At 38.8% G+C, this 25,285-nt stretch overlaps 1 protein-coding gene across 1 annotated transcript in view; it reads left to right on the top strand.

Annotated features, from left to right (window-relative positions):
* The window catches only part of LOC124722247 (serine-rich adhesin for platelets-like), a 218,441-nt gene that overhangs the window by 87,458 nt on the left and 105,698 nt on the right, over nt 1-25,285 (top strand). The window contains exons 9-10 of the mRNA XM_047247437.1: nt 9,365-9,439; nt 20,940-23,951. Of these exons, the coding sequence (XP_047103393.1) occupies nt 9,365-9,439; nt 20,940-23,951 (3,087 nt within the window). The remainder of the gene's footprint in view (nt 1-9,364; nt 9,440-20,939; nt 23,952-25,285) is intronic.

Raw genomic sequence — 25,285 nt, 5'->3', positions numbered from 1 at the left:
CTGTTACCCCATGCCAACATGAGCTGCACACTACTGCACCTAGTAATACTGTGTGATTTGAAATTTTGAATTTTGAGATATCGAACCTACAACCCATACTTCACTACTTCACTACTTCACATTATCGCATCCTGTCTGGTTCAAGGACGCAGTGAAGGGGGGGGGGGGGGGGGGGGTCCAAGTGCCTCCTGTCACCTAACTGAAATTGCACATGACTTAGTTGTCTTGTAGTGTAATTGAAAGATATTTTGATTTTCAGTCATACACTGAAAAAGAGATATGTGATAGCGATAGTTAACAAGGTCATTGATCGATTTAATTGTATATGTTGACAGCACTATCAGCTATCGCCTAATTTAGCCAAGACCAAATACTGTACAGTGTTATCGTTACTTCAGTTCAGTTGTTGTTTTGTTAATCATTTTAGTTCTTACTTTCAGTTGAATTTAATGCAAGTGCTGCTTTTTTTTTTTTTTTTTTTTTTTCCCCCCTTCCCCCCCCTGTTATGATAGTTTCTAATTATGGACAAGTTTGTAACAAGGAAGATGCAGAAAACTGATTTTGATTCATCCACTTGCAATACGATAAGTTAAAAATATGTACACATTACTATGATAGCCCATTTACTTATCTACAGCTGTTTAACATTAGCACTGGAATCATTATTTGGAAACTGGTTGAACCTTGTTGTTTGTTGTTGTTGTTGTTGTTGTTGTTGTGGTCTTCAGTCCTGAGACTGGTTTGATGCAGCTCTCCATGCTAATCTATCCTGTGCAAGCTCCTTCATCTCCCAGTACCTACTGCAACCTACATCCTTCTGAATCCGCTTAGTGTATTCCTCTCTTGGTCTCCCTCTATGATTTTTACCGTCCAAGCTGCCCTCCAATGCTAAATTTGTGATCCCTTGATGCCTCAGGACATGGCCTACCAACCGATCCCTTCTTCTAGTCAAGTTGTGCCACAAACTTCTCTTCTCCCCAATCCTATTCAATACCTCCTCATTTTTAGATCCTTAGGGTTGCAATAATGCAATATTTCACAAGACAGTGGAGTGGTAGATAACATTACAAATTACATTATATTTAAATCAGTGCATAGAAATACACTTGTACTTGACTGCATCGCCCAAATATTGCGTTGATCAGCAAAAATATCGACTAAACATTGATGGTTGCATTTTTTAAAAAAAATTTGCTCAATAGTCTATCATTAGTACCCCAGATGGCAAAATATCACCCACTCTGTTGCAACCAGTACCGATACAGAACAATGGAAAGGGGTTTGTGGAAAGCAGAATGGATGTACGATGATAGCACATTCTTATTTTATTTTATTTATTTATTTATTTTATTTTTTTTATTTATTGTTCCGTGGGACCAAATTAAGGAGAAGTCTCCATGGTCATGGAACGAGTCAATACATGAAATTATAACACGATAGTAGAAACATAAATTGAAATATAAAAAAACATTCAGGCGACAAGTCGTAAGTTTAAATAAAGAAAATCAACAATGTAACACTGGAATTTGCTTAATTTTTTAGCTCTTCTAGGAGCTCCTCAACAGAATAGGAGTAGTGAGCCATGAGGAAACTTCAGTTTAGACTTAAAAGAGTTTGGGCTACTGCCAAGATTTTTGAGTTCTATAGTACATTTGCTTCTAAAAGATTTTTTCAGCGGGCTCCTAGAATTCGTCCAAGCCAACTGTGACCTGCATCTTCCTCCCCATCCCCCAACTGTTTTAGTCAAAATCTGTTTATGGTCTTGTAATGTCATAATAACTAAAACCGGGAATTCAATTACATTAAATCTTAAAATATGCACACATTTGTGTACCGTACTATGAAATGACTGGACGTGTGCAATTAAAGGGAAAACATGCAATATCAGAATTCCGACTTTTGTTGTAATGCATTTTGTTTTATTTGAAAACAATGTAAACAAGTAGTTTTTACAAATTCTCCACTAACTGGGGAAGCTCTGTACATTGAAGCACTGAACCAGCAAACCCTGGATTTGGGAAGCGAGGTGGTTCAAATCCGTATGCTGGCAACCTTGAAAACGTGTTTCTGTGGTTTCCCATTTTCAGTATAGGTGAATGCCAGTGTTGGTCCCATAATATAGGCCACAGCCATTCCCTTCTGAATTCCATTCTTTCTTAGCAGATTCCAGTTCTCTTAAAAGATGTAGCTTCCCTACTTAAATAAAAGGACTGCATCAAATGTGAATAGAATACCTCTTCAGAGACATGCAGCACTCAAATCCACATGATAAATGGGTATGGATGCACCAGCATGCACTACCTAATATGTTCCAAAACTTTGCGTGTAAAAATGGGATTCTCCTGTGGCTCATACCTTGGGTTCTATTGGGGATAGAATGGCACAATCAACTGTTTTGCATAGCCCTTGAATTAGGGACCATTTGTATAGCCAACAGGAGGATTGGTTTAGTGTCACTATCCTGCATTTGTTGTTGTTGTTGTTGTCTTCAGTCCAGAGACTGGTTTGATGCAGCTCTCCATGTTACTCTGTCCTGTGCAAGCCTCTTCATCTCCGAGTAACTACTGCAACCTACATCCTTCTGAATCTGCTTAGTGTATGCATGTGTTCACCAGATGAAAGAGTTTTGTCATGGCTGGCTCTCTCAAGGCTATCAATAGTTCTAATGGAATGTTGTCCACTCCGGGGGCCTTGTTTCATTTTAAGTCTTTAAGTGCTTTGTCAAATTCTTCACACAGCATCATATCTCCCATTTCATTTTCATCTACATTCTTTTCCATTTCCATTGTACAGAGTAAAAATACAAATATTACACACTTACTCCTGCTTAGGCAAATGGAGCACATCGATGGGTTGTTTTTGTATTTCATATGGTTACAGTAGGCCTTAAGGCACTTATACCATTAGTTCATGGGTGGGTTCTTAGAAATCCCCATAAAAGGGCTTTTTACCACTTTTCATACCAAAACTGAGACGCAGATTCAGAGACTGCGATGCACTGAAAATGGCTGAAATTTTACAATATGTTTGTAAGAGTCTGTTCTTGAACACACTTGAAAATTTTGTTGGTATCTTTATCCACTTTCAAGATACAGAGGTTCAGAATTACCTTACATGTACATGTAAAATATGCACATGAAATTGAGTGTGAGGCAAAATCTAAATAATAAATAATTGCATCAAATTACCCAAATTTTAATTTTACATTCTCTAAGCACTTATCTAGAAGTTCCATCTTCCTGTTTTCAAAAGTCTTTATTCATTATCAAAAAATACCTCAAAAACATGTTTTTTTCGGTACCAAAACAGAACTGCAGAGTCCGAGACTTGTGCACGGCAGATGGGTGTAATTTTTACTTTAAATTCCTAAGATCCTGATCTCAGGCAACCTTGAAAATTTTCTTGATATCTTTACCTGTTTTTGAGATACAGAGGTAGCTGTAGTTTAAATTACACATGTGCAGGTGTTAGGCAAAAACATAGTTCATGAAGTTACGTATCGTGGAGAAATATGCTGTAAAGTGTCTCCATTACATCAGAATTGTTCTGGGAACCCAATTTTGTAGCACTTAAGTACAAGCAAACGTTTTGTGCATGTAAAATGTGGTATGAGGTGTAAAATGAATTTTGCATTATTTCAGAGGTTCAGAAAGGTAACCAGCAGAAAACTGCTCCTATTGGAGCACAAAAAAGACCAATATGCTCATGTTTAAAAGATTCTGACCAAAAAGTTGTGGTACCAGCTGCCTCTTTCTACCTTTCTCAGCACCTTCAAAATTTTCCCCAAAATATTATGCAAACATATTCACACTTTTTTATACTGAGAGAGAAGGGAACAGGGACAGTGCCAGGGACATGGAAAACTTATAAATACTAGACGATAGTAGACAGTGGTTGCAGTATAGAAGGAGCAAAGAAGACAATGGCAATGTGTGAGAAGGAGGGGGGCACAGTAGCAGTGAAACATACTTTGCACTGACAGAACAGTGCTAGGACAAATGAAGGAGACAATGCCTGTGGGAGAGGAACAGAGAGACACAGAAAGCGGAAAGGGTCGAGAGCCAGTGCTAATGAGAGACACAGTCAGTGACAATGAGCAAGAGAGAGATAATGGCAGTGAGAAGACACAGCACCAGTGGGAAGGAATAAATGAGATAGGAGCAGTAAGAGAGAACAAGAGGGAGACAATGACAGTGAGATGAGACAATAGTAGTAGGGCAGAATAAAGGAGACTGTGATTGTGAGACGGGAGATAGTGGCAGAGAGACGCAAATGGATAATGATGATGAGTTGGGCTGAACGAGTTAGTGTGAATGGGAATTGGAAGTGGATGGGTAGGAGCAATGCTGAGCGATGGACTAGCGGGTGTGAGTGAGTTAGAGTTAGGGGAGTGTGTGAGAGTGAAAGGTAAGTTGCATGTTAAAAAGTGGGCAAATATGTTTGCATGCGAGTATGGGGAACATTTTTAAAGGTGTTGAGGAAGGTAGAATGAAGACAACTGGTACCCTACTTTTTTCAGTCAGACTCGTTTAAACAGAACATATTCGCCTTTTTTGTTTTCCGATACGAGCATTTTTCCACTAGTAGATAATAATGCAAAATCTCCTCATTTAAGCTGAGGCATTTATCTGCAGAAAATGATATTTCCCCATTGCAGGAAGTAACAGATGAATGCTTAAATGAGGAAATTTGTAAAAGTGGGAAGTTTAATAATTCCTGATCCTTTCCATTTTTGCCACCAGAAATTGTTCTGGCTCCTCTGTCTTAATAGTATCAGATCTGTTTATTCCAACAATCCTGCCAGTTACAATCATGGTGTGCAAAAACATTGACATTCATTGATTCCTGGTCACTTCCCAACTCATATCAAGATTGGAAGAATAAGACCTTTGAGCGTGGAGGGAGATTAGAGCATGAATGCATCTAAGTTGTTTGCCAAAATACAGCACTCATAAGGAACAAGATTATATGTCTGCTTGCTGAAAACTCTGGAATGATTGTCAAAGAAAATGGTAAATCATTCTTTATGGAAATTCTGTATTTTATATGGAAAAATTGAGAAAACCATTATCAGACACAATAGTGCAATATTATGCACTAAAGGCAGGAAAAGGTGATTAATATGTAGGGCTAAAGTGTAAAATATGTCATATTAAATGTTAAAAAAAAAAACAAAGTATGCAATATGTATGAAGTTACTTCCTATAAGGTCAAAATATGCAAATATGCATGAGAAAACCCTGAGACTGCTTCTTGCAATGGTATTGTGTGAATGGTAATGAGTTGTTAAATATGAATGGAGTTTTATCCGACCTGCATGGATAGTCACATCCATTAGCATGCCTCTTCTGGGATTTGGGAAGGTGATATGAACCTTATATTAGAAGACTCAGCTGTGTTTTGATAGCAAAGAGGCAATACATTAGATTAGAATTATAATTCATTTGGCAGTAGAGTAAAGCTATCATATTGCCAAATAAAGAAATATTAAATTGCAGATTTGGGCATTTTTACATGCTGTTGACAGTATATGTTATACATTTTTAAGAATAGCTTTTGTTGCTTGATTTTATGGACCAAATACTATTTGTATGAAGGCCTCCTGAAAGCTAATTATGTACATAAAATTAAAAAACTTGTTTTCAGAATAAATGAAAATCATGAGCCTTGTTAAAGTCTTCTTTCACAAATTGGACCCGACAACCTCCCCCCCCCCCCCCCCCAATTTTTTAAATAAAGATATTGGCCACATCTTTTGTCTGGTTGCACATTCGGAGGAATGTTTGCAGAAATGAACAAAATCATTGAGGTGATGCTGAAATGGTGACAAGCTTTAACCCTCCCCCCCTTTCCCCTTTTTTTAAAGTCTGTAAGCTTGTTGACAGTTGGACCAATTTTGATGCCATTGCTTTTATTTAAGTAGTTAGCCTGTATTTAGAAACATCAGAAATCTATTAATTTTTTTCACTTTTAGTTATTTATATGTACTGCTTTATTTTCTTTCTTATTACGACATCATTTTGTATATTAAGTCAGGTCTGTTTACCAATCTACTTTGCTCACACCCACACCTCAGCAGTGAACAATCAGTCAGCTCATGGTGTGTAATGCAGGGGGGGGATTGGAGCAAGACAGCTCGGCATGAGAAACTGTTGCCAGAGAGTCTATTCCATGGCTGTTAATAGTTCTATAGAGATATATCACTTCACAGTGGCTAATTGATGCCTTTCGTGGCAAATTTATTTCCTAAAACTGTTGCATCGCTGAAAAATAACAGTAAAATGAAACTTAGATTTCTTTTAATGTTTGTTTGTTTAATGTAGCCTCATGACGAATGTCATTTTTTAAGTTTGAGTTGACATAAACATGTATTTTGTTGTTATTTTATCAGTATGTGAAACATAGAAACACTGCATGTCAATGTATATTTCTTATTTTGCTTTTCACTAAAACATCAATGTCTGGTATCACTTTTTGAGCACTACTAATTCAAAGATAAGCTTTTAAATTGAAGTCTGTCACTGAGCTTCTGTAGGCTCACACAAATACAGTGATCAGAGATTCAGTATAATCGTAGCTGCAAACTTGTGAAGTAGTGGAAATTTATGTCTAAAAAAATTTTTTTTTACACATTTGGGAAACTTACTTTATTATGAAACTTATCTCTCAACTGCTAGTCACACAGCGGTACTATAAGTTCTAACTGTAGCTAGGCATCCAGCTCTGATATGTTGTACATTGAACATTGACAGTTGTGTGTTTGACTTGTGCTTTGAAGTTGATAACCCGGGCATAATGCTGCTTTTCTCCACTTTAGGCATTTTGCTGTTAAGTATATATGCTTGCATTTGAAACTACAGTGAACTCAACATATTGTCATTCCTCTGAAGATAGTGCACAGTTTGCACTTCCCCTGCGCTACATAAAGATGTCTGACAGCCATATTTTGCCGCAAGCACTCACTACTCAGACAGAGAACAAGTGTGAGCGCTCGTGTTCGCTTAGCCACCTCCTGAATGTACTAATAGTTCACAAGGTTCTTAATTTCTGTGTGTTACAATCATAGCATCTTCAATCAAGTCTGGATGGATTAAACAGAAACATATGCACGAAATTGTTATTATTGCCTTTGTGACTGTAGGATGGAGGAACACTGCTACTTATACTGTCACATGTATTTCAGATTTTTAATCAAAGTGATTTGGGGTAGGTACTGCCTTCTCTAATGACAGTTACGAGAATTGTCAGATGTTCAGCAATTTGAGCATGGGAAGTTGTCATTTTGAGAGAATAACAGAGTTGTTTTATATGACCAGCATCTGAAGACTATAACTGTGTTTTAGAAATGATGGCCAATATTCAGGGATATGACAGGAATGATCATTCAAAATGAGAAAGTCAAGTAAACCTAGGCTTTAAAACACATACCTTGAAAGTTATGAGCACTTGTTCATTAGAGGAGTTGTGTTTCAAAGTAGTGAAGATGAACAAGTGCTCATAGCTCTTAACGTATCCATTTTAAAGCACATGTTTACTGGACATTTTTTTCTTGTTTTGGTGCATACTACCACTTCCCAAAATATGGAAAGCAAAGAGCTTGCAGTAGACAATATTTGTTTCACAGTATTAAAGATCAATAATTGCTCATAGCTATAACGTATGTGTTTTAGAGCCATGTTTTACTTGACTTTTTTTGTTTCGAATCATCATTCCTGTCATATCCCTGAATCTTGACCATCACTTCTGAAACACCTTGTATTATATGTAACTGTATGGTTGCATAATGACTATAATGCTACTAGGAGAGGAAATAGAGTTAAACAGAACAAAAAGCTAGAAAAGATGGAAGTTCTGAATTTGGAAAGAATAAAACACCATTTTTAGTGGATTTACTATGGTTTCTGATGTAACACACTCTCTTAATGGTAAGAACAAGGGTGATTATGACCATTGTGAGATAGTGGAATGGTGTAGAAGATTGATACTGAGTGCAACTATGAGTTTTTGGTAGTTTTAGTTCCACTTAACATATATGAGTTTGTTGGTGATATGAAAGATGTCTGATTTGTGTCCAAATACTTAACCCAACATCGAGGGCCATTTTAAACAATGACAGAATCGTTGTTGGTCTGCAACTCTGGGGTAATGTAACTGTAACTGTTGACCGTCCAATAACTTGTTTGGAATACAAATAATGGAAAAAGAACCATTCACTATTGCAATCAGGACTTTCCAGTGTCATATTAATACAGTTGTTGCTGGAGTAGATGGTAGTTACCTTTTTGTACTGACATTCTAGATTGCATAGGTACACATTGTGATCATTGGTTTTGGTATGTAATTGCTATCTTCAGATCACTGTAGATGTTTTCTACAGGAGTAGTGCATCACAGTATGTTAAATTGTCCTCAAATATTCCTTTCTTCTACATATCTAACAATGGCTATAACCGATGGTTATTAAACACTTCTGTGAAAGTCATTTAACAAAATTTGACTTCTTTACAGCCTTAGGCTACTCTTGGCTGCATCTTCTGGATGCCAATGCTATTGTTAGAAGTTATATCCACAGCCTGTCAATAACAGGAGGATGAATATTAAATACTCTTATGAGTTTACATGTCTTAAACCAGCACTGGTCCACCTTCACTATTCAAGTGCATCTGTCTCAGTGTCATTAGCCCAAGTTGGCCAGCCCATACAGCTTTCTCTTGTCTTACAGCACTAACTGCCATCCAACATGCAACCATTGGATAGGTATGCCAGATGACACAAGTAAGTTCTGCATCACTGTTTTGCATATTGTACTTTTTTGAAGTGCTACAGTGCTTGTACGGCTTGAAATGGTGCAGTGGTTAAGACGCTGTAATTGCTTTTGGCAAGACTGTGGTTCCAGCCCTGCTCTGGCCATCCAGATATACATTTTCAGTAGTTTCCATAAATCAATTACGACAAATGCTGGGATGGTTCCCTCGAACAGAACCAGTCAGATTTCCTTTCATTGTGCTCCATTGCAAACTACCTGGTGAATTTGTTGTCAAAGTGATGTTAAAACAATTTATTAACAATTAATAATACAAAGTTCGCGGTGGAATATAAATAATAGGCCTGAGGAACAACTTGTCATATTTTTGTGACATGTAGTGGTCGATAGGACGTTTAGTGATGCTTTCAGTCTCATTTGTGTGCCTGCCGAAACCTCCATGCCTTAACTGTATGATAAGTTGTTATCTTCACTCCTTCCACAATTTTCAAATGCTTTGTTTCCCTTACTTATTTGTTATTTTGCCCCAATTTATGGAACCATGTACATTTTCTACAGTCAGCTGTCATCTCTATGTTAATGATTCTGTTTTTAATTACAGGCTAATGGCCAGGCATCACTACGTGTTTCACTAGAGGACTGTCAGGTAGTGTTCCAGCCAACATCTGAAACACAGGTACATTCAGCATAATTTTTTTTCATTTATTGACATTATTTTCTCATTGCTTCCTATGATTAAATTTAGAAAAAAAGTTGATTCTCTCTCTCTCTCTCTCTCTCTCTCTCTCTCTCTCTCTCTCTCTCTCTCTCTCTCTCTCCAGTCCAGTGGCAGCTCCCAGCATTCTACTCTGTCCCCATTATTGTTGTGTTTATATTTGTTTCTGTGCATATTTGTGCGTATCCACGTGGGGGGGGGGGGGGCCGCACGCGCGCATGTCAGTGCATGAGTGCATGCACATATTTGCTGCTCACAGAGACTCATGATATGAGATTGAAGACCAAACTTCATTTAGGAGAAAAAACTGTTTTTTCATATTCTCGTCAGTTTTTCTAAGTTACACCAGACAAATGGTTGAAGCATTGCTTCCATTAGGAAATTTGTATAGTAAAATGCAACACTTAACATAGCAATATACTTCATACATTTCAAAACTACAAACAAAACTTATCTCTTGGTGGTAACACAATACGATTGAGTCTAATTGACAGATACATAGGCATATGAAATTGTGTGGTTCCCACTATCTCCCTTCATAAGTCACTTTAAGACTTTATTGTTCATTAAACTAATGAGAGTTTTCAGAGGTAGGGGCTGAGGGAGACGATCATTTCAATCTGCAGTCCCTACTGTAGCAGTTAAAAAATGTGGTGCTTGAGTGTCAGAAGCTCATTTGAGTCTAGTGCAAACGGAACTAATTAATTTTATTTATTAGAGGAATTTTCATTGGCTATGAGTAAAAGTTATTTGTGGGAGAAAATGTTGATCAGCTTTATGTTACTGCCAACAATGTGGAGTAAACAGAAGAAACTGAATCTGATACCACACAGAAACAAGATACTTCAAACTAAGGATTTTCACACGAATGAGGCACCCTCTGCTGCACACCTTATGGGGGCTTGCAGAACTATCTATGTAGATGTAGATAAATGTTGTGTTGCTTGCTTCCTTGAACTTCTGAATTAATGAAAGAGTTTACATAAGTGATTAAGCTTGAAGTTAAGTTGCCTAGGTAATTTGTTTTGTAAGTGGATTGGTTATAATGCATGTAATGAGTGTACTATGTAGAAACACAGTGTACTATGTAGAAATACATGAAAAAGGTGTGTCTGACAAGGTGTTATAATATTGTGAAGTGATATATGAATATGCATCACATGTCAGAAATTGACAGAAAAACTGAGATAGAATGCCTACAGTTGTTGCATGTAGCATCATTTCTCTGTAATCTCCATCAATGACTGATAAACATTTCCAAAAGTTCTGAAAATTATGAAGAGATTATGTTGAACTATTACAGAAACTGGTCCAAAATAATTGTCATATAACTGCTGTCAAACCCTTTGCTCAGAAAGATTGATGTACATATTTTCAATTTAGTATTCAAGAGTGGTATTGTACTTAAATTTCTGAAAAGTATGGCTGAATGAATACAAAGGGCTGTTAACTGTCTGTTTATGACAAACATTGACTTAAGAATGTATGTTTATTTTTAAATCAATTTGCTAAGAGCAGGATTGTGGCCCATCAATGAGGTATTGTGGGAATGCATTTTGCAGTACACTAAAGGAATTTTGCATGGGTTGTAACTGATTTGCTGATGTGGTGCATGATTTGTTAACATCCCATTAAACATTGAACTTATCATGTGACTGTAAATGCTAACCTATAAAAACATTGTGAGCTTTGGTGTCTATACAGAATGTTTATTTGGGTCTGAAACAAGTACATCTGGAGCTATTTCACACTCCCTTCGAGCACTAATCTGTCCAAGTCATAACGTAATCAGATAACTGCATAGTGTTGTTTATTCCACAGTGCTGATGTTTTGCTGTCTGAAACTTGATTTTAATTATTAAATTTGTAGAAAGCATGTAATAAATAGGTTTGTATGATTTCCCAGTAATGTGAAAGCTTATTTTTCTAATAGTCTGATTGAACCTTAGCAAATATCTACACTTGCTCTTTGTAAAGTTGGACCTTTCTTTCTCCTTTTTTATCTTTCGTAATGCTTTGTAGACACTAACTTTTGATCTTCTGATTGAATTCATAGATAGTAGGATATAGGAAATAGAAGTTTCAATTTTGAATTGGCTCAAAGTAAGTGACAATGACATAGTTTATAAATGCATATTTCATTTTCACATCACTGTGTACATTTTTATGTAAAAAATACAAATAAATACATACATGCATGCTCATGGGTACTTGTTCCTTTGTCATTTGATACGCATTATTTCCATTTATAGATAGAATGTAAAATAACTAAAGCTGTTACGTTACATTTGACATATATTCTGTATTTCCATGGGTACAGATAAACCTGTTTCCACCTTAAACAAACTTCCTTTGTACATTTCATTTTAATGTAATATAGCTTTGTGTTCATTGTTTTGTTCCTGTAGTTTCATATCTATTTATTTAATAAATTACTTATCTATTTGTGTGATCAAGGTCAGAATGTGAACAGGACTTCGTATGCGAATTGATTATTTCTGTATAGTGAAAGTTTTGGATTGTATCCTTCATTGCATAATTATAATACTGAGCCTATGTGTCTGCCACAGCAAATTATTAGTAGCAAGTCCTGTACCTGATACTGTAAATTGAGTAATAATAGTGATTTTTTTTTTGCCGTATCTTCAGTCAGTGTCTTCTAGTGATGCAATTTCCATAAATATCTATTACAACTCCATCTGATGCAAGTGTAGCTCTAAGTAGGTAGTTGCCTGTTCCTGTAACAATTTCTTGTAATGCAGAAAGATCAGTTCGTTCTCAATTGTGATGTAAATCACAATTGGCAAGATGGTGGGAATCAAACAATTCATAAAACTAGGCTTGCGTATGATATGTTGAACATGTGCCACTGCAGTGCTCAAGTTACAATACATTACAATGGAAAGGAGATGGGTGAATTATTTGTGGGCTACTGCTGACAAAGTGGGTTCACTCACATGGAGACATTATTGTCATTATCAACAACACAAGTATTTGTTCAGCTGTGAGTGAGAATTTATGAAACCTCTTTTTCATTGTTGTAAAGAATAGGTGGAAACTAATACAGACTGGTTTCTTCCATCAGTAATGCCAACTTTATCAGCAAAACACGGTAAACAGAAAATTGAAGAAACATCATAGTTTGAAAGCCTAAGGAAGATTAGCATTTTGCATGTTTGGTGGCAGAAGTATTTTTCTGGATTGTTTTACTTATGGTCACAGGGCTATGGAGAAAATCTAATATGTTAAATGTGATGTGTGCTCTAAATGTATAACAAGAACTTAAAAAACTAAAGTTAACGTGCTATTCCCGTAACAGGCTTAAATTGTGGCAGATGCTTTTGAAAGCCCTAATCTTACCTAGTTCTGCATTGTAATCGGTGCTAAGACAATATAGTTTTGATCAGGTAGCTTTTCATTTCAGGAATAAAAAGAAGTTGGGATCAAAAGATATGAAAATATAGGGATGATAGTTCATCAAAAATTATTTCAACTAACAAGTGGGTGGTTCAGCACACAAATAAATCTGATTATGACAGCATTTTGCAATTTCTACCTTTTTTATCACTTATAGAGTAATGATTTTATGAAAGGCCATTTTTTGACCTTTCCCCATGATCACCCTGAAGCTTAAAAGATTGTCTTGAACAAAGGTAGTGATACTTCCTCAGTCCCACCCTCATCTGCTGAGATGTGTAGGGAAGTGGCCTTGATAATTGCCACATTTACAACAGCCCTTGAGCTTGATTCTCACGTAAGAGTTACCTATTGTTCTCTGTTTACAGACTTCTGCAGTGGTTCTAACTTTTTGTAATTACGGAACTATAAGTGTTATAAAGAAGAAAATAAAATTAATAATGTAATTGTTGTTCTCGGGTATGCTGCAGAACTGTGATGCAATGGTCCTTTGCTCTGTGGACTAATGCATTGTATTAACACAGAGAACGTTGCCACAGTTGAAGGACCTTGCTATAGTTTAAACTGTGGCCAGCAGCATTGGCACCAGTTTTGCTGTCAGTCAGAAATAATAATCAAAGCCAAACAAAAAACCTTCAGCTCATCAATTTACTGAACTTCATTTCTGCTGCAACACACAGATAATATCCATTGCTGTATACTCACTATGTCGACATATCCATCGGAGAGTGACAACAAACTGTAACTTTTCAGTCCATAAAACCTCCTTCCACTACTCCACAGACTAACAGAAACATTCTTTTGTGCAATTCTAAGTGGTGATTTATGTTCTTTTTTCTGATAATTATCTGCTAGAGAGCATTGTGGTAAATGATTCTATCCCGAGTTCCTGTCCCTGAACAACATTGTAAGTTGTCTACAATAGTCGACAAGATAGGATGACCATTGATTTGCAGAGTATGCATTATATTTGGGTATTTCCTGTCGCGTAACTTCTTAGACCTACCAGAGGAGTTCAGTGTTTGATTTCAGTGTTACCGTGACACTTTCACTTTATAGTAACATTATTCGCAGTTACCTTGGTATATTTATTTGCTGTAAAATCTCTGGGAGGTTTTGAAAGTGTGAGCATTTCCTTAATCACTTTTGGAAACACTCAGTTCTCCTGTTGTTTTCTGACAGAATGTATTTGCAGTGTTGCCCATTGAGGATGAGCGCGCGCGCGCGCCCACACACACACACACACACACACACACACACACACACACACACACACACACGCCTTACATCATGTAGAGTACGCTAAGTAGAGCGTCAGGAGACTTTTCTTAATAAAGTATATGTATATGTCACTGGCATTGTAATCTGATCTGGAGTTAACGGATTTTTTTGTAACATTGAAACTGTATTAATGTTTGTCCAAAGAAACTGTACACTACACGTATTGTGCATAAATCAGTTGTAATTGCTAATTGCATCCCTGAACTAATGAATTTCATGTTAAGTGTGCACAGTAGATCATGATGATTCCATTGTAATATTACGTTCTCATTTACCATGGCTGTACAAATGAATGTGTATTGAGCCTTATAAATTTTATTATCCTCCCTTCCTCATGTTACATATTCTTACTCTCAGCACTGCTCCTCGTCCTTTATTAATAATATTTTCAAGCAAAACATTGTTACATTGTGTGGGCCAGCAGTGTTTGAGCACCACCTTCATAAATAAAGCAGTCGTTACTTCCGTGAACTGTACAGAATCGGAGCAAAAGTAGCAGTGCTGCTAAAATTGTTAAATGTTAGAACAGAGGAAAGGCTTCTGTACGTACATATTTCATTAAATATGTCATGGAATGTGTTGTTCTGATGTCATAAGCTGGATAGGTAGAGAGAGCAGGGGGGGTGTGTGTGTGTGTACGCGTGTGCATAATATGAGTAAATCCGCTACTCAACACTTTTCTCTATGGAAAATAGTTCTCTTTCATCATACTATTGTGTAGTGTTTATTACCTACTGATTATAAGTTATTCTCTGTGGTAGACATCTTTTTACCTAAACATAAGATTTTTTTGTTGTTGTTCATGTCTGAACTTGTTCATAAGGAGCACATTGTTTCTGAATCTTGTTCAGTATTTTGCTATTGATACTCATCTCCTAATATACATATGTACTTGTTAAAATTATCGTGTGTGTAAATATTACCATAGCATGCAATAGAGCAGAAACATTTTGCAATAATAATTGGTAGTTTTCAATCATAATTTTTGTCCCACACACAACTCAACACTGTGTTTCGAGAGACTTTGCTCTCATCATCAAGTATCCTGACTGCGTAAAGATTTCCATACCATCTGTATTGTCAACGTACACTGTCCCTCATATCTATCCTTGACCTTAATGTTCTTGTCTTGAGAACACTTTTTCACATCACAGTAAAATCCTTTCTGTCCCACTCCATTGTTCAACCACTTTCTTGAAGTCCTTCTCTGTAGCAGGAACTTGAATCTGGAACAACCCCCTTCATTATATTAGAGAACTGAATAATATCTCCAGCTTCAGAAGACAGTTAAGGAGATATTTACTGAAGCAACAATAGTGTCTACCAATTTGCTGTAAGCACTCGTTGCCGCTGTTCGTCCTTCTTTCCAACCAGATCTTCCTCATTTCCCACTATTCTTAGCTGGTACAGTCTCCTTAAATTGTTTGCCCAGAACTCACTATATCAGAAGAGATCTATTTTGTACACAATATATATTATTTTTATATCTGCCAGTATAATTGTTGTTGTTGTTGTTGTAGTTGTTGTCGTCGTCATTGTCATCATCATCAATGTTAGTAGCAGCAGCAGCAGTAGTAGAGTACTGCCAGTATTAACTTCATTAGTTCATAGTCAGTATTACTTATTCACGTTGTCACTAGAGACACTCAAATCATTTTAACAATATTTGTCATATTAAAATTGTTATTTGTTGGGTAATTATGATGTAAAAATGGCACTGTATGTGTAATATCCTGATCTGATGTAAGACAGGACCTAATAGTGCTAATCAGATCAGGTTAAATACATAAATAAAACTTAGCTCATGAGGTGAAAATGCTAAAAAGTCAACAACGCAATTTCAGTGTTTGCAGAATTGAATAAAAACATGTTGGACTGTGTGTCCTCGTCTCACATTGAACTTTGTGCTGCTTAAGGCGTGCTCTCTACATTCCGTGCTGATTGCGGGTTTTGTTATGGCTGTACTACTCGCCAAATGCTAGTGCCTGTGCTGAGGTATGGCATTCTGGCCGATATGAAATACGAATCGTCTGATTTTAAGAAAACTATTAGGTGAAAACAATTTTGCATGTCTTACAGTCTGATTTCTTCACTTGATAAAGGACTGAATTATTTTTCATGATAGGCCATCGTTCCTGTGCTGCATCAAACTAAGTACAGTAGTGCACGTAATTTTAAAGAGATTGCAGAGGTAAATACGCATTGCATAGATTTTTTATATTGTCGAACTTAGCCCGCACATTTCTGTATGTGAAATGTAGATAAGATACAAAAATTTTATTAAAGATTGAGAGTGAAATGTCTTGTTTCATTCTCGAGGTATCGATTTTTATATCTGGCAGATGGTAACATGCAGCATGCCCAGTTTCATTCCTGTGTGTTGGGAATCCTGTGGTCGTAAAAATTGTCATACTTCATAAACGATTTGAGATATTGAAACTAGTTTTTTTGCAGATAATAGCACACAAAGAGGCATATCTGCTGTACAATAAGTACCTGAAACCTTTTTATTCACAGAAGTATGGAAGTATCGAGTCCGCAGCAGCAAGAGATCGGCAGCTCGGACACGTACAGATGTCCGCAGCACTGTAGGAAAACTCGAGCTGTGCGTGTATACATGTCCACAGGGTTAAAATTGATGACTTCTCTCAGTGGTCATCCCATCGCACACCACACACTGCACCAGGCCACGTCATGCTGATCTGCTGTGGGCTCCCCTACTGTCAAGCTGACACTTGTGGAGAGCTCCAGGAGTTGTCGTGGACTACAGCCCACAGCATATCAATAGTACATGGCCTGGTGCAGTGTGCGGTATGAGATGGGATGACAACTGAGAGAAGTCGTCAGTTTTAATGTGAGATGAGGACACGATCCAATGTATTTTTATTCCATTTTATTTTGTGACTGCTGCAGTTGGGTTGGTAGACTCTTAAGCATTTTAACCTCGTGAGGTGAGTTTTACAGCTTGATGAAGGGAGCATTCTCTCTTGAACGCTATCTTGAGTTGTGTGTAGAACAAAAATTATGGGTGAATGCTAGCAATTATTATTGTAAAAACATAACAACCATTACCTCTCATCTGCAATGGATAATATTAAATAAAAAGTAACATTTTGTTTTTTAATGTGATGATAGTTTACTAAGTTTCTTACTTAAGAATCTATTTTACCTTTAAAACAGTTGTACTACAGTGTTACGACCATCCCCCGTTTGAGATGTCGACAGTTCTTTCATTCTCTCTCTCTCTCTCTCTCTCTCTCTCTCTCTCTCTCTCTTTCTTTCCCTCCCCATCTCCCCCTTCCCCTCTCCCCCACACCATCTCCCCCTCCCCCACCCCATCTCCCCCTCCCCCACCCCCTCACCCCTCTCCCCCTCACCCCTCTCCCCCTCACCCCTCTCCCCCTCCCCCTCCCCCTCTCCCCCTCCCCCTCTCCCCCTCCCCCTCTCCCTCTCCCCCTCCCCCTCTCCCTTTTCCCCTTCCCCCCTGCCTTTCCCCCTTCCCCCCTGCCTTTCCCCCTTCCCCCCTGCCTTTCCCCCTTCCCCCCTGCCTTTCCCCCTTCCCCCCTGCCTTTCCCCCTTCCCCCCTGCCTTTCCCCCTACCTTCCCCCCTTCCCCCCTGCCTTTCCCCCCTCCCCCTACCTCCCCCCCTCCCCCTGCCTTCCCCCCTCCCCCTGCCTTCCCCCCTCCCCCTGCCTTCCCCCCTCCCCCTGCCTTCCCCCCTCCCCCTGCCTTCCCCCCCTCCCCCTGCCTTCCCCCCTCCCCCTGCCTTCCCCCCTCCCCCTGCCTTCCCCCCTCCCCCTGCCTTCCCCCCTCCCCCTGCCTTCCCCCCTCCCCCTGCCTTCCCCCCTCCCCCTGCCTTCCCCCCTCCCCCTGCCTTCCCCCCTCCCCCTGCCTTCCCCCTCCCCCTGCATTCCCCCTGCCTCCCCCCTCCCCCTGCCTCCCCCTCCCCCTGCATTCCCCTCTGCCTCCCTCCCTCCCCCCTGCCTGCCTCCCTCCCTCCCTCCCCCCTGCCTGCCTCCCTCCCTCCCTCCCCCCTGCCTGCCTCCCTCCCTCCCTCCCCCCTGCCTGCCTCCCTCCCTCCCTCCCCCCTGCCTGCCTCCCTCCCTCCCTCCCCCCTGCCTGCCTCCCTCCCTCCCTCCCTCCCCCCTGCCTGCCTCCCTTCCTGCCCCCTGCCTGCCTCCCTTCCTGCCCCCTGCCTCCCTCCCCCCTGCCTCCCTCCCTCCCCCCTGCCTCCCTCCCTCCCCCTGCCTCCCCCCTCCCTTCCCCCCTCCCCCCACCTTCCCCCCTCTCCCCCACCTTCCCTTTTCTTGTCCTATTAGTGTGGCCACTGGTCCAAATCCTGAGTAACCACCTTTTGCACTGTGGACAGCTGCAAGATGTGCAGGAAGAGTGTCATTGAGGTTCTGGAAGGTACCAATAGGGACGTAGAGCCATGGCCAGCTGCACTATGTTTTACGATTTAGGATCTGTGTCATGAACAATCAAATCAAGGTGGTCCTACATATTCTTGATTGGGTTTTAATCTGGGGATTTTGGTGGTCATCGGAGTACTGTAAATTCATCCTGGTGCTCTTCAAACCATGGATGTTCAGTGCGAGCTGTGTTACACATTGCATTTTGCTGCTGATAGATGTCATTATGCCAAGGTGAAGCAAACTGCATGTGGGAGTGGACATGGTCCCCAAAGATACATGTATACTTGGGTTGATCCATTGTGCCTTTCAGAATGACAAGATCACTCAAGCAATGCCATGATAGCATACCCCACACCATAACATGTGCAGGATGTTCACTTTCAGACGTTTCACATCATACACGCCAACAGCCGTCTGTCTCATGGAACTTGAAACGTGATTCATCTGAATAGGCCACATGTTGCCACTTATTGGACATCCAAATGCAGTATTGGTGTGTAAATTTCAGCCTTAATTGCTGATGAACCACAGTTAACATGGGTGCATGAGCCAAGCAGCTGCTGCAGAGGCCCATATGCAGTAGTGGGCATTGAGGAGACACTCTTGGTAGCCCCTTGGTTCATCTAGACGGTCAGTTGCTTAACAACTGCACAGTTATTCGTCCGTACACATTTCAGCAGTCGTCATTCACCCCTGCCATCTATGGCTCATGATGCACCACAGTTGCATCAGTTCCAGTTTTGGGCAGCACCGTTTTCCCCTGCTCAGTATACTTTAACCAACATAGTGCTTAAACAGTTAACAAATTTAGCTAGCTGTTTTGGAAATACTTCCAACCTTTACTTGAGAGCCAATGATCATGCAAATTTGAATGTTGCATAAATCACTCCCTTTCTGCATTATGACAATGACTGCACTGTTTTCAGTGTCACCCCTCCCCCCTCTACCTGCCCACAAAGTGCTCCACTGCTAGTGCTGACACCCACCATCTGAGAGTGGTTATTGCACTTTGACATCGAACATATGCTGTGGTCACATTAATGTGACTGAACTGTGTATATTATACTTTAGAATTTCGTTAAAAGCTGTTATTATTGCAGTATTACCATCCTTATCTTTATCCTTAAATGTACAGAAACGTGGAGTTAGACTCCGACAGTCATTGCTTTTGTAATTAATTTAGTTTTTTGTTGTTTTACTGGCTTTTACACGGACAAATTTTGAATAATTACAGTGGATATTTTTCTGAAAGCTGTGATGAGTCCAATTAAAGAAGTTTCAAGCAACTTATTTTGGTTATAATATCAACATTCAGTGTTGTTTTGTAGATATTTGAATTAAAAGCACAAAATCACTGCAGTGTGTTAGAATTTGAGGTACACTAGAGAATCTCTTGGTTATTACACTGATAATTCCAGACATTTAGTGGAGCTACTGACCTGGCTTGCAGTTTTAATTTTCAGTAAAATATTCTTATCATATAGGTTACTGAAAAGGAATTATAAACAAATTCAACCATGATGTATTTATCATGAGTTCTCAAATAATTGGTTAGTAAATGTTTACATGCACAGTTTGTAATTTAAGTTTTGCCACTTAAGTTATTGGGAAGCTGTGTACATAGAAATATTGCAATTAATGCTGATCACTATATTTTCAGTATGTTCTACCGGATATAGGAGGTTATCTGCAAGCTCTGTATTGAACTTTGATACTAAATTACTTCTTAATTATGCATGGTAAATAGTGATCTGTCTTCATGTACACGATTATAATCCATCCTGAATGTTTCATTGAGCAAAGGCAGTGGTTAACACACTGGACTTGCATTCAAGAGTAGTCAGCTTCAAATCCCCATACAGAAACCCAGATTTAGTTTTTCTTTAGTTTCCTTGTGTCAAATAAGGTGAATTCTATGACGCTAATTTTCAAAAGGGTGCACCTGATTCTCTTCTCCATCCTTGTCCTATATGAGATTGTATTCCATTGCTAATGACTTCTTTGTAGGCAAGGCATAACACTGTTGCATTCGAAATTACACAACTGCAGAAGTTTTGTAGCATTTATTTCTCTTGTGGTGATTTATCCATTTTGTTGAGATACTTAGAAAATTAATAAATGAACTATCATTGGCTCATAATGGACATCACAGTAGCACGGTAAGTATCCCCATATTCTTGAACTTGGAAAATACAGGAATATCACTACATCATGTTGGTTATCCAGTGTACTGTTTTATTACTCCACCTGTATGTCATGTAGCTTAGATATTAAGGCAAGCCAAAGTAGAGTTTGAACTACTTAATGATGGATCATACATTAATATATACCATTGTATTTTTCCACAGCAGAACTCTCCATCGGGCTCACCACATCTTGTGTCCACAGGAACAAATACTGTTATGGCACAACCTAGCTCTGTTTCATCCTCAAGCTTGCCCACATCTCAAGTAAATCCTGTTCACTTCGTGACTGCGAGCTACAGTTCAAGTACCTCTCAGAACACACAAACATCACAGTCTGAAAAGTATCAATTACCAGCAAAACAGAATGATAGTTGTTCGAGTGGTTTGTATTCTGACCTGTCTCTAAGAAACCAGCAAAGTAGGGACATCACCTCTGAAGTTGGAGGCAATATAGAAGTAGCAGCAATAACCAGTGCTTCAAATCCAGTGACGTGTGATGCAATACAAAACAAATCCAGTGGAAATGAACTTGAGGATATTTTTGTAGGAGTCTCGGTAACAGATCAGTCTGCTATTAGTGATAAATTAGTTAATTCTCTTCCAAGCAATATGAATGTAATTGTTGCAGATGCTGTCAGTACTGTAATTCCAGCAGTTACTACATCAACAAATACTTTAACTACTGTGACTCGAGAAGCAAGTTCGGCACCAAGTGCACAGTCAGTTGGAAAATCGACACAGGTTTTGTGTACGGCAGTGGCTCCCAGTAATGTATCTAGCAGAAATTCACAAAATGAAAGTGTCAGCATTTTAATTGGTGGGAACCCAGCCATTCCACCTTCAGGTTTCATATCACATTCTGTCATACCAGCATCAAGAAATTGTCTGCCACTAGAGTCCTCAAAATGTACAGATGGAGAAACATCCAGACAGACACTATCTGCTACATGTGATAAAGCTGTAAGTGCAAATCCTCCCGGAATCTTTAGTTCTGTCAGCCACAGTACGAGCACTAGTGTAGAACGTGTTGCAACAGGGAATGCTGCCACGACACAAACAGAAAATGTAGATGTAGTTTCAACTTCATCAGGAAATACATTAATAGGCCCACAGGCACAACTTCAAAATAGCCAACAGTCTACTACAAAAGTTTCAGATAGACAGTCCACCTTCTTGCCAGTTTCTTCATCAGCTAGCTCTCAAAACACATGCAGTGCTCCAAAAACTTATCCTTCAGTAGATAATGCACCAACTATTTTAGGTCTCCATGCATTTCACAGTTTACAAGGTTTAGTCTCATCTGCAACACCATTGATGGCAACTATTCCACCAATCACTTCAAATGCAGCTACAACAAATTCCAGCTATGGAGGACCGTTGACATATACTGGAGCTGAACCTTTGGTAATAGCACACCACCAGAGTGGCTTGCCGTCTGTAATTACAGGACCACAACTGCTACAGTGCCTTCAACAAACACAAGGCCAACAGACAGGTTTAATTAATATGTCACATTTACAGTTAACACAAAATGCAATCAGCAAAGTTATTGGGAGCTCTACATCTAGCTTGTCATTCAATGCTGGTACGGGAACAATTTTGATTGGTGGAAATCCTGTGGAAAATTTCACAAATGCTAGTCAGCCAAAATCGACATCTGCCACTGCAGCAGTTATAAGCAGTGCAAAATTTATTCCTCAACCATCTGTTCTCCTCCAGCAGTTAAACACTGGCTTACGAAGGTGTTCGAGTGATTCAAATTCTTCACTTTCCCTTGGAAGTCCTCCATCTGTGATTGGTTTAATCAGTCAACAGACAGCTTCTCAAACAGAGCAGACTAGTAGTCAGCCTATAAAAAAGGGCCCATCACAGGAATCTATTGAAACGCAGACTGTCTCAATAGGAGTGCAAAATTCTAATCCAAGCAGTTCCAGTTCATTGCAAGGATTTCAGAATACAGTGCTGGAAAGTACATCTCATACGAACAATAACTTTGTTTTGAATAAATTTACAAAATCGGTGCAGTATAATAGTATTCCTAGTGTGTCGCCTACTATGAGTGCTGCCAAGAAGAAGAAGAAGAGGTATGAACGAACACCACCAAAAAATGTCACGTGTGTGTCATCAGCAGGAATTTCAAGCAATAATACACTGTCATCAACAAATTGTGTGAGGAACACTGCTCAACATGTGGAAAATGGGAACCGTGTTCTCCTGTCAGTGGATTCCAGCAGGTGTGTGGTTCAAGAACGATCTGCAGTGAAACCGTGTGGTAGTCACCTTCTTGTGCCGGGTCAGAATTTTCAAAAACTCTCTGCAGAACCTGTTTCATCTTCATCCTCACCTTCATATGTTGTTTCCTCACCACAGTTCAGTGTTACGTCGAACATCAGAGCAGCAGTAGTATCAACATTGGCGTCCCCCGGCTCGGTCGTGCAGCCAGAATCGTCACACCATTCAGCTGCGCTTTGTCAGCAAAGCAATATTTCTCCTTCCTCCAACATAATTCATAGAAATTTGTCTCCTGCCAGTGTTATGTCTAATGTAAATAAAAATATATTACAACAGACAAACATAATTCCTGCAACAAATGTAAATAAAGGTAACAGTCATTTTACTTCAAGTCAGGAAATGAGAAATTCATCATCACATCAAGTTCCGTCCATTGTACAGACGAGTTTATCAACGAATAGTCTGATGATAAGCAATCAGCCTGAAATTTTACAGGTTTCTTCTAGCTCAGTTACTGTTATAAGTAATGGAATAACAAGCACATCTGAAATTGCTCAAAGGAAGCAAGGCGATAATCAGCGTGCAGTGGTTCAGGTTAATAACTCCCAGCAGACAACTAACTCTACTGGTGGACAGAGCCCTGTTAAATTTGTGACTGTACAAGATGAACATCAGCAGGCACCAGCAACACAAAACGCAAATCCTACAGCATGTTCTATTGGAAACCCACAGCAAACACTGAACAATCAGTTATCTCTGAATAATATGAATCCTAGTGTGCCTCATCTAGTGCCAATTCCCTCTAACTCCATTGCGGTTCATCCGGGATCATCACATGGTCTTCAGATACAAGCAGCGGGAACTACAGGGAGTCACGGTCTTTTGCCTGGAAGCATCGTTCAGAAAGTGCACACCATTCAACTCACTCCTCAGAATCAGAAGGTAAATTCAAGATTATTATTTATATGAAGTAGAAATAAGAAAATTTTGACACAACACTTCATGTTGTGCCACAGTGTTTAGTTTCATTTACTTTCTAATGTTATCAAATTAAGAAAAAACAGCATGTCATCCACACAAAATTGATTTCACTAAATGTATTTGTATGAACTCTAAATGTCTTTAGTTTTTATATCACCACATTATTTTTGTTTCACTTGTGAATGTTTCTCTAACAGCCTCTTGATGTAACATTTTTCGCATTTTACTGTGATAGTGTCTTATAAATTGTTTCTGAAATTGTAGTTAATGACAATGTGTGTTCCTAAGGTGCTTTAGAGTCATTAATCTCTCACTAAAATTCTTAATAACATTAATCTATTTTTCCTCTTACTGAGTATTAGCTCATAACATTTTGCTTTATGGTTTAGTATGGACCAGTTTCCTCTTTATCAGCTCCTACATTCCCTTATTACCACATCCTGTTGTTATCCTTTAGTTAGCCTCCAAGGAGAGAACTTTAGTTAGAAATCTGCTGAATTTGGTGGTGGTGGTGTTACGTTATGGCTGAATTTTTTTGTATTAGCTTCATGAGTTGACCCTGTTAACACTTACATATTCCTTCTCAAAGGTTTAGACTGACACATCAGCACTGAATACTGGAAGAGAACCGAGCCTTAATATTTATTTAAGGGTAGCTATTGTACATAGTTGTAAAAATTATGAAGATTTGATCTCAAATGCATTCCAACTGAAAACTGTAAAAGTAGTATTACATGCAGGAGATAATGTCAGTAACACTCTACGGAACTGAAATTTTTCTCATATTAATTTCTGTTTTCTTTTGGCATGATTTCTGAATATCTTCTCTTATGCTCATGTTCAAACAACCAAACACATGCACAGCCATCAGCCCAGTATTAAATAGTATAATGAGAGCAGAGGTAAAGGATTGAGAAGAAAAGTTAGACTTGTGCTGGAATATGTGCCATATGTGATTACACAATATTAGGGACCTTAAAAATTCACATTTTGCAATAAATGTGAATATAGATGTTAATTCAGCCTCAAAATGCAGAAACGCAAAATCATGTAATAAATACTATTTCATAGTGAAATGTGTCCAGATGAAATATTTTATCAGAGATAGTTTGAAGTAGCTTTATTTTCTCTATATATGTTTTGAAAATGTAAACAATTTTGAGTTATTGGTATTGCATATAAGAACACATTTGCAAAACGGCGTATCAGTGTGCTCGATGTTCTTGAATGCTGTGTTAGTTATGAGTGGTTGAATGGCCTCTTATACATACCGCATAATGCAATCTACGACTCAG

The sequence above is a fragment of the Schistocerca piceifrons genome, chromosome X (genome assembly GCF_021461385.2).
Source record: "Schistocerca piceifrons isolate TAMUIC-IGC-003096 chromosome X, iqSchPice1.1, whole genome shotgun sequence".
Taxonomy (NCBI): domain Eukaryota; kingdom Metazoa; phylum Arthropoda; class Insecta; order Orthoptera; family Acrididae; genus Schistocerca; species Schistocerca piceifrons.
The sequence above is the reverse complement of the archived record's forward strand: the minus strand, read 5'-3'. Positions and strand labels throughout refer to the sequence as shown.